General features: G+C 43.0%; 1 protein-coding gene across 1 annotated transcript; it reads left to right on the forward strand.

Annotated features, from left to right (window-relative positions):
* The first annotated feature begins 2,887 nt into the window (after positions 1-2,887).
* ODAD4 (outer dynein arm docking complex subunit 4) lies at positions 2,888-9,644 on the forward strand. Its single transcript, XM_053453574.1, has 12 exons — positions 2,888-3,034; positions 4,067-4,198; positions 4,621-4,774; positions 5,159-5,220; positions 5,778-5,937; positions 6,456-6,674; positions 7,131-7,338; positions 7,582-7,668; positions 8,571-8,767; positions 8,959-9,059; positions 9,333-9,414; positions 9,498-9,644. The coding sequence occupies exons 1-12, from the start codon at positions 2,909-2,911 to the stop codon at positions 9,557-9,559; spliced, it is 1,590 nt and encodes a 529-aa protein (XP_053309549.1). The 5' UTR covers positions 2,888-2,908; the 3' UTR covers positions 9,560-9,644.
* The last annotated feature ends 356 nt before the right edge of the window (positions 9,645-10,000 follow it).

Below are 10,000 nucleotides of genomic sequence, written 5' to 3' on the forward strand. Positions count from 1 at the left end.
TGTGTGTGTGAATGTATGAGGATAAATTGTGTGTAAGCGCTGCATAAATTCTTGGCACTATATAAATAAAAGCTAATAATATTCTCTGTGTTAGTATCTTAGTTAGTATCTGTCCTCCCACTTCTATTTGCCTATGGAAATATCAATGAAAAAGGAGATGTAACCTGTAAGCTTATAAATAGAACTCATCCCAATTTTGATAATATATTCTAACATCTAATCCAGAAACACCCGCGCATGCACAGTTTAATGATCTATAATAACATTATAAAGTACACGCAGTCCACAGAACCGTTTGGAGTTTACTGTGTTTTATAAACATGTCACACGTGTCAGGGTTGTACACGTTATACTTCCCTATGGTAGGACGCAGCTTCTTAATGTCCTTCGCCCCCCTCTAGCAATGAATCTCAGAGTAGGTGCAAGATACGCGTTCATTATTGGATGAAAGATATGTTCTGATGTCACACATTGCAAGGCGTGGAACCCAGGAATGCTGCTGGTCTTCTCTGAGTTATACACCGGATCACTTATTAACACGTTTAACTTTTCATGCCAGATGGATTAGGAAGTCCAATCAATTGTTCTTAAAAAAAGGGTTACTTGAATTGACCTTTTTTTTTTATCTTGAGAAAGTAGCTTTTGTGTGAGCGTGTGCTGCATGTGTATGTGTAGGTGTTTGTGTGTTAGCATGAACGTGCATGTGTGAGTGTGTGTGAGAAGGAGCGTGTGTTCACATAACTGTGTGTTAGTGTGAGCGTGTAAGTTTGTTTACGTGTGAGAGTGTGTATGTATGTGTATGTATGTGTATGGGTACCTGGCCCCTCAAGGTTAGAAGGTGCCCCTCTTGATACGTTATACTGGATATGTAATTCTATATACTGGTAGATTAAGGTGAAATACCATCATTATATGAAAAGAAAAACACACAACTGAGGGAGTGAAATACAACTTCCGCTGTAGTGCACTGTCTTTTGTGCACTATAACTCCTACGACTCACATCATCATTATGGCGGAGGTCATGGACAGTTTTATCTGCCATTTTTAATAAAAAATACGTATTTCTATAAATGTTTATGTGTATGATTTTTTTTTAGTTTTGCCGTGTGTTATGCTTCCCTCTAGGAAGGAGAACCTAAAAAATATGTAAGTTTGGGCTTCTTAATGCACATATTTCTACCCAAATTGCAGTGACAGGCAGTTTAAGGTACCGTATACACCTTATAGTGAGCATATTATGGAATTGAGATTAACATACGTCATCTATGAAGCAGTGAAATTGTTAAATTGCAGCAGGATTTGTGTATATCCGGAACCTCCCTCTGAAGTCGCTGTTTGCTGAGGACACCGCACCCTTTACTGACACGGAATTAAGGTGAAAATCTGTAATAGTGCGATATTTGAGCTTTTGGAGGAACCTACACATTAACCCATCGAGGAAATGGTTAACAATCTGCAGAGCATTTGATGGACTTCTTACGATAATACACTTACTTACTATATTGTCAGTATTAACTTCTAATTGTAGTATAGATTGATCGCGGCCTCCCTCTACTGGCTCACACTGGAAAGAAGCTGCAGAAAACGAAACAAATGTCCCAAATACTTTTCTGACCGTTTTTTATTGTTTTATGTTTTCATTATTTGTCTTTGTACCGCATGAAATCCTTATTGTTCACTAAATAAAACCTGTTGTTTTTATGTATTCTGCAGTGCGATGCGATACGTTCAGCACATAACATTTATGAAAAGGGTGAAAAAGCGAGAGGGGGCTACTTAGGGGTAGAAGAAGTTAAATAAACAAACAAATGGTTAAGCAAATGCACTAAAAATGCAATTTCAAACAAAAAAAAACTGTTACTGAGCCCCGTGATCCCACCATAACATCACCGGCATCCACAAGTTACAAAGGAGATACCCAACGGGATCAGGGAATTGTGGGTCCACCAAACATGGAAAAGAGGAATCCTGTTTAACCCTATAAGTTCATTGCGATGATCGGAATCCATAAAGGTTGGATATTCACCCCATCTTAGAGCTTCCTTGGACACAAGCATGAGTTGTAATCCTTATTATTAGATGCACATTTTTTATGTTTTATGGGTTTTTTTCACTGATCCTGAAGGTTCTCTACAAGATGAGCGACAAAGGGCTTCTTGCACAGCGATAGGCAAAGGACACCGGTGTCATTGGAAAGGTTTGTGAAGGTCAACAGAACATCATTAGATTGTCCACAACAGACACCAGAAATTGTCCGCCGTGAGCAATGTTGGTGCCCCATCCCTGTCCTTAGACGTACTTCTACCAAAACCTTTATCCCAGGTAGGACTGGCCACCTGGAACACCAAAACTTACTGTGCGGCCGCGCATATCCGGCCATCGACCTCCACAGTCATCTGACAGCTGCTGGCCTTAAAGTGCCACGGTTGCCCCCTCAGCGCCAGTCCATTTACGCCTCCGTTAAATTTTATTCCCATCTGGAATTAATCCGGACGCTCAATCAATCCATTTACCAAGGAACATTAGATATTTGTTTAGATTTTGTCAGAGAAAGGGTCTGATCCGTTCCATGTACAGCGCTGCAGAATATGATGGTGCCATATAAATCAATAATGATAAATAATGATGCCCTCTATGTATAAAGATGTCCTTGCACCCATTCAGACATCCCACAATCTGTGGCTTTAAACGGATTTCATTTATGTTCTAACGCCAGCAGGAGGGCTCATAAACCGAACACCGCGGGGTAATTATCTCAACCCCGAATCAGCGCAGGGTAAAGTTACCGATACCACGAATCGGAAGTGTCGTGTGTTGTCGATTCGTTGCTTAGTAACGAAGCACGCTGACTGGCAACAGTTCTCGCAGAAGGGACAGAGCGAGCGATCTTTTTATCGCACCGGCTGAATGATGGCAGAGACGGAGATCGACGGCGATCAGGGGCTCCGCAGCTCGTTCACCACCTACATGGCGGAGGGGGAGCAGCTGTGCCAGAAGGGGGAGTACAAGAAGGCGGTGGAAAGCTTCGGCAATGTGAGGAGGGGGAGCGGGGGGGGGCAGGGGGTTCCAGGGGTTCATCCTCGGGTGATATGGATTATTGATTGGATATTGCCGTTACCGATCCGTACACTGCGGGGATCAATGACTGCGACCGGCAGACTCACCGGGAGGGCGGAGGCAGCCATCGATTTATGCGCTGTGAGATCCCGTAAATGTAATAAATCGGTCTTAACGAAACCCTCTGCATTACCCTCCAGTAAGAACCGAATTTAATAGCTTCACTAAACTCCTTTATTCTAAACTCTTACTCCCTGCCCCCCCCCGGCATTATCTACCCCCCCCCGGGCATTATCTGCCCCCCTGGTCATCCCTACTTTCTCCCTTGCTGGGGAGGGAAGGTTTGTTAAGGAGCCCACTTGCTCTGATTTGAGGTTTAGGGCCACTAAGAGAACCCTTTTCTTTTCTTTTCTTTTTTAATATACGAAAAGCATTTTCCCTGCAGCCATGTTTCTATATAACCCTAGCACCCCCCCCCTGACTGGATCATCTCTGTGCTCCTTTTATACGCCCTTTCTTGTGTGGTTCGTTTTAGTGAATGGATCGGACTTAGTAATAAATACACAGCCTGTTGTCTGGTGTGTTTTGGACCTTTATATTCTTTACTACAGGGCCAGATTGGCGATGACGAGGCGGCCCTGGCACTTGTTTCGCTAGCGGCCGCCTGATGACAAAGTGTTGCTGCCCACATTTTTTGGCAGTCTTGTTAATAAGCTCGGGTGGATCTGAAGCTTGTGATCTTGTGATTGGTGTGATCTCTAGCTCTTGGCACACTGCGTATAAAAGATCCAGTTATAGAGTTACAATACGGCAGTCAACCAGATGACCTACCCATTACTGATTGTGTCTCACTAAAAACTCAAGTACACATAGACCAGATTGTTTTGAACACGATGAAAACTGAAGTTATACATAGTTATATATATATGAGGACAAATGGTTTAGCAAAAAAGGCATAGAAAGGTTGGACACATCGTAACACTGTTTACACTGTTTCCTGAATTTCAGGCTCTGATTCTTCAGCCCTCGGAGAAGCACTGCTTGGTCGCTCGCTCAAAGTGCTTCTTAAAGCTTGGAGACCCGGAATCTGCCCTACGAGACGCAGAAGCCTCTCTACAGGAGGAGAGCGAGTTCTTCAGGGTAAGACCCATCGCGCATGCAGCCATTAGGCCCATTATTGAACTTATGTGGCCTGTAAAGCCCTCCTGTGCCCTTCATTTTATGACATTGTTATTTAATAAGATGAAGTCCTTCCTTATGTTACCGTAAAATGTCTTTAAAGAGAAGCCACACTGTGCCCCACAGAGTATAACTCATATTCCTTGAAGGGCTGCTCCAAGGTGTCATGGTTTAGATCTCGATCAGAGGCACGGTCTCCTGAAGGTCGCTCACATCTCCCAACATCTTCTTCTTCTTTTAAGTTTCTGGTGAAAAGCCTGATCATCACATTCAGATACATTAAGATCACATTCATGTTTTTACCACGAATAACAATATTTCTGTTGATGGAAACACAAAAAACAAACATTGGATGTAGAGTGCGTTACTTTTGCTTCTTGCAGGGACTTTACCAGAAAGCCGAGGCTCTGTATGCCATGGGAGACTTTGAATTTGCCCTTGTCTATTACCACAGAGGGTTCAAACTACGACCCGAACTCCAAGAGTTTCGCTTAGGCATTCAAAAAGCACAAGAAGCGATCGAGAATTCTGTGGGAAGTGAGTAACCTCAAACGTGCATTTAGTATGTTGTTGATAAATAATGTACATATTAGGAGTCTCTTATCACGCGAGTTTCCATGTAGTCATTGCTTACTTTATGCCGGTACGTCGACTTAGTCCCCCCCATGCCATTTATGTACTTTAATCACAATACATATGTGAAAAAGTCCAAAGTCCGGCTACTCTTCTGATGATGAAAATGATTTTGTAGACCTTGGATTTAGTCACGTGGATTGTAGGGCTGTTAAGACGTTGTTGTAGCTTTGTGCATTGTTTACACTGGGGGTACACCGAGTATCGATGTTTTTTACAATAAATATGAAAGTAGTGTTTTACCAAACAGATCTTAAGCGTCTAACAGAGTTCTCTGTCTCTCTGCAGCTCCTTCCTCCGTCAAACTAGAGAATAAATCCGATATCTGTTTTCTGAGCAAACAAGAAGAGGTAGGAGTTCAATAAAAGGGGTCATCGTTTATCAAGATAGAGTTATGATCCACACCTGTGAACACAGCTTTAAGAAGCGTAAATAGCCGGCGGATTCATTGTGGCGCCATTTTAAAGAAATAGATCTGCTGCGGCGCCCTTAATACGCTTTCCAGCTTGTTCTGTGTTATTTTAGGAGCCATGACCAATGTTCTTGTTTCTCCAACGCTAGATGTCATTTACAATGGAAGGAGATCTGTCACTTTATCAAATCCTCTATTCCGCAGTCTGGAATCCATAATATAGCCACGTAATGGTGGTTGCTATTTACAATAATCACTGAAATAGTGATTATTAGTGAATAAATAATGCATACCAGGAGAAATACAGATCTGCAAGTAAACGGAATATTATAGAGGCCTAAACTGGGTATATCAAGCTTCGTGGTTAGTAGATTAATGTGCGTTGGAGCTCACTGTCAAAGACAAATTGTGTTTTCAGCGAGGATGTAATCGATGACCACAAGATGATGTCATTGATATGTATAATTTAATATGCCCGCTTTTATTACAATGTAGAGCAAGAGAGCGAAACAGAAGGTGACAATTAAAGCCCCCAAGAAGGACACAAAGCAACAGAAGAAGGTGGACCCATTAAGAAGCCAAAAGACTGCGCGGCACCTCCTTGGAGAACTCTACAGTGATAAGGAATATCTGGAGTCTCTTCTGAAGGATGAAGGTGATTACCGTGTAATGAAAACATTTCTTTTAGCTTAGGACCTCCAAGTCTCTAAAACATTGGACACTGCTGGATGAAATGTATTATCCGAGATATCAAATAGACTCATGGATCCAAAATGTCAACCCAAGAAGGAAGACGTGTTTTAGTACCACACTCCTTAAAATAATAATTTCGTGAGTTAAATATACACAGAAATTGACAAGTCGTGAGCCAAGTCCACCCGAGCCGATCTGCACTGCCTCATCAGATTCAGGAAAGTCCCAAAACGGGGGACCCAAACGTGAAATGTGAGGAGCTCGGCTCCGGCTCACACTCCGCCACTCCTGATGAGCTTGGCCAAGCTAGGAGTTGGTCTTGAGTCCGGTTCATGCCCACATTGGCTCAGCCAGTGAGACTTATGTAAAGGGGCATCTATACCTACTTTTCATCCTGTCACCCCATTGTTTGCATTAAAAATCGGATTTATATTCTCACCGGTAATCCACATTTTGATTTTGATGTTTCTGCCCACGCAGATCTTGTGAAAGAAAACACCAGAAGTGGCATAAAGCTACAGGACTTGATCATGCATGGCATCACGTATTTAGACACCCGCACAGAGTTCTGGAGACAGCAAAAGCCCATCTATGCCCGTGAAAGAGATCGCAAGATCATGCAGCAGAAATGGAACCGGGATAAGAAGCCGACTGACCCCAGCAGATACATTCTAAAAAGTTTGGAGGAGATTGACCAGCGTATGTAACCTCAGCCTTCACCACAATACATTACAGCGGAAACGGCGGGGTTATCCGCGGGCTGTAATTAGACGTCGCCTTACGGGGCACAGACATAGCAGATTTATTTTACAGAGATGTGCTAATAATCATAACTATGGTGCACGCAGATCATTTTTAGGGTTATTTTAAAAGGTAAACTAGATAGCACGGTTAAGATAAACCCAAAGGTCAAGATATGGCAAAGAAAAACATTACAGAATAAAAATAAGATATGGGAAGAAAAAGCTATTTTATAAAAAATGAGAGCATTTCTCTATTTGGTGATCGGTATTACAGTTTATTGATAGTATTACCGTGTGTCATAATATGTCTGGCTTTTCTCTTATTTAAAGTGTATCCAAATAGATCTGTTTATTCTTCATCATATTACATGATGCTGATTTCCCCCGTTACTCCTCCTGTATTCCCCCCCAGTCTCACTTAAAGGTAACGCAGAGGAGAGCTGTAAGAAGGCCCAGCGAGTGCTGAAGACCCTTCAGAGCTGGCCAGGAGAGGACATCCCCAACAGACAGGAGCTGATTGGGAACCTTTACAGCTGCATTGGCAACGCGCAGATGGACGCGGGACGGATGGAGACGGCGCTCCAGAGCCACCAGAAAGATCTGGAGATTGCAAAGGAATGGTAAATGCAAGAAATGAGTGTTTCACCTGTACAATAATAGCTGCTCTTAGAGGCATCGTCTACCCTCTTACACTACGTTACAAATACCCCAGCACATCCTTGCACGTGGGGAGTTCACCAATGAATCCTAGAACGTGGTAACCTCTGCGCATGCAGGGAGGTGCTGCTTTGTGTTGAGACGTGACGAGTTACGATGTTTAACTGACTGCATCGCGGTATTAAAAGAGAAAACTCTTCTTACAGCGACCTCCCTGAAGCAAAATCCCGGGCCCTGGATAACATCGGGAGAGTTTATGCACGGATTGGGAAATTTAATGATGCAATCAAAGTGTAAGTAATGTCTCCGGAGGATGGGGGTCTGTCCAGAAAATAATATAATTTGTGTGAGACCACAAAGCACCACAAGTCAGGGAGACCTAGTGCATCAGCGGGCATGCAGATCCTTTAGCCCCGCCATAGGAGGACTCCCATCATTTTCTATTTCTAGTATCAGATTAACACTTATTGTGCCGTTTTCTTTACTGGCGTAATCTAACGTTACCAGCGGTATATGAGCCATTTGTATGGGTATTAGCTCTGCTATCTCAGCCTAGTCTTCTGACTCTGTATCACCTGGGAAGTCTCGCATTTGATGAGGAGTCTCCGGGTGAAGCCCTGATTCTCTGGGTCTCCAGGTCACATAAAGTGGGCTTTGGCGATGCCTGCTCCACGTCTTTTAAATTCCCAGTACGCTTATCGCTTTGCCTGCGGTAAACAACACGCGGCTCAGTCTTAATCGCTTACTTTAACCTAATCGGACACTTTGACTAATGGCAGTCTACCGAGCACTGAACGTCATTAGCGTGGCCGTATGAGCGTGGTGCTTAAGGAGGGAAATGCACACAAAGTATGACATAACCGACAAACAATGGCAGCCTTCATGTCTGCCGATAGAGTAGGTTGTAATAAAACGAGATAAAATGAGGTTCTTGTCAATACCAACCTACATTACTGTGTGCAGCACCATATGTTATGCTCAAGGAGAAATATATTTTTTCCGAGGGACCTCCTCTCACACATTTATTCCAAGCGTGATAAAAGCGAGTTGTTGGATTCACTTTCTGCCTGTTTTCGTTGGTTGCGTAAAGCAGATTTACTATAGTATGGAGTGGATATCATACGGGGCTTTGTGGACAGCATTCCTAATAAACACTCAGCTTTTACATATCCATTGGCCGTAAAATCTGCCACAGGTGGGAAGAGAAGATCCCTTTGGCAAAATCGAGTCTGGAGAAGACCTGGCTGTTCCATGAAATCGGGAGATGCTATTTGGAGCTGGAAGTAGCAGCCGAGGCTAAAGAATATGGAGAAAAGTCACTCCTGGCAGCAGAGGAAGCCGAGGACGTTGAGTGGCAGCTTAATGCTAGTGTTTTAGTGGCACAAGCCCAAGGTAATTGACCAGCATTCTGGCCATCGTAACGATGAAAGATAAATATTCCGGAGATTGTAATAAGCAGACACAATACATCTGCAATAAGGACTCTGGAGACTAAATTGCTGAAGGCCTTGGTTAGCTTTTTCAACATAGACATCGTATTTTTGGATAAGAGTAGCTGACAATGTCTATTTCTGTGAGTGCAGTGAAGCTAAAGGATTACCAGTCGTCCGTCTCCAGCTTTGAGAAAGCACTTGAGAGAGCAAAACGGCTTCACAACGAGGATGCAGAAGTCGCCATCTTGAATGTGAGTATGGAAGCTCTTTGTCTGATTGTATCGTGATATATCTGTGCTTGGAGTGTTTCCAGAATCTCGTATTAATTGTTACCCACAATGCACGCGTTATTACACGGTTTTACACGTGGTTATAACGTTATTACACGTTAGGATGGTTATCATCGCATTCATCCACTAGAACAAGAGATTTTTGCGCCAATAGTGACTGTTTTCAATATTCTCCACAATAGCATAACGGCTGCTGTTTATTATCCTTCGTCGTTGTGCTTTTGTCATTAAAAGGCTTTGGAAGATGCAAACAGAAAACTTCTGGAGCAGCTGAAAATAGATCACGATGACAATGAGAAGGAAGATCGTACACCTGGTAAGTTTCCCGGGTAAATCACTTTATTTTGCGGCATTGATTCTAAAGTCCCAACCACGATTAACATCGACTTTGTCTTCCAGAAGATAACCCAGGAGGCGGTGAGGAGACAAATGAGGAAAGCAGCTCGAGAGGCGCTGCCTGAAGCCAAATGTAGACCTGTTACAGAAAAGATTGCTGGATCCAGAGGCTGGGGTTATCGGACTAAATAAAATGTGTAAATAAATCATCTTAAATATCGTGGTTATTTTCTTGGTTAAAAGTTTAATGCTATAAGGACACTCAGCTCCATGAGCATGCACCTGTACTGCCATCAAGACCAAGAAAATAACATGCACACGGCTGAATAATTCTCACGCTAGAGCCGTGGCGGATTTATCAGCTTCTAGCACTAGGTATCTACTAGGGAAAGTGTTCCTATTTGTACATCTTTGCTACCCTATAAATACACACACACTATTCCTTTAAATTAACAGCGCTAGGCCTAGGGACCAAAATATGTACATAGACAGTAAACTGCTTACATGACAGGGAACATAAAATGCCCCCTGAAGTTGCCGCTAAAAGTGGGGGCCGCTTCAGAATC

Source organism: Spea bombifrons, chromosome 13, assembly GCF_027358695.1.
Source record: "Spea bombifrons isolate aSpeBom1 chromosome 13, aSpeBom1.2.pri, whole genome shotgun sequence".
Classification (NCBI taxonomy): Eukaryota; Metazoa; Chordata; class Amphibia; order Anura; family Pelobatidae; genus Spea; species Spea bombifrons.

Excerpts from the sequence above, each read along its gene's own strand:
- ODAD4 (XM_053453574.1), top strand. The coding sequence starts at position 2,909 with ATGATGGCAGAGACGGAGATCGACGGCGATCAGGGGCTCCGCAGCTCG. Across the intron at positions 6,675-7,130 it reads TTTGGAGGAGATTGACCAGC|TCTCACTTAAAGGTAACGCA; the intron begins GTATGTAACCTC and ends ATTCCCCCCCAG. Across the intron at positions 7,339-7,581 it reads CTGGAGATTGCAAAGGAATG|CGACCTCCCTGAAGCAAAAT; the intron begins GTAAATGCAAGA and ends CTCTTCTTACAG.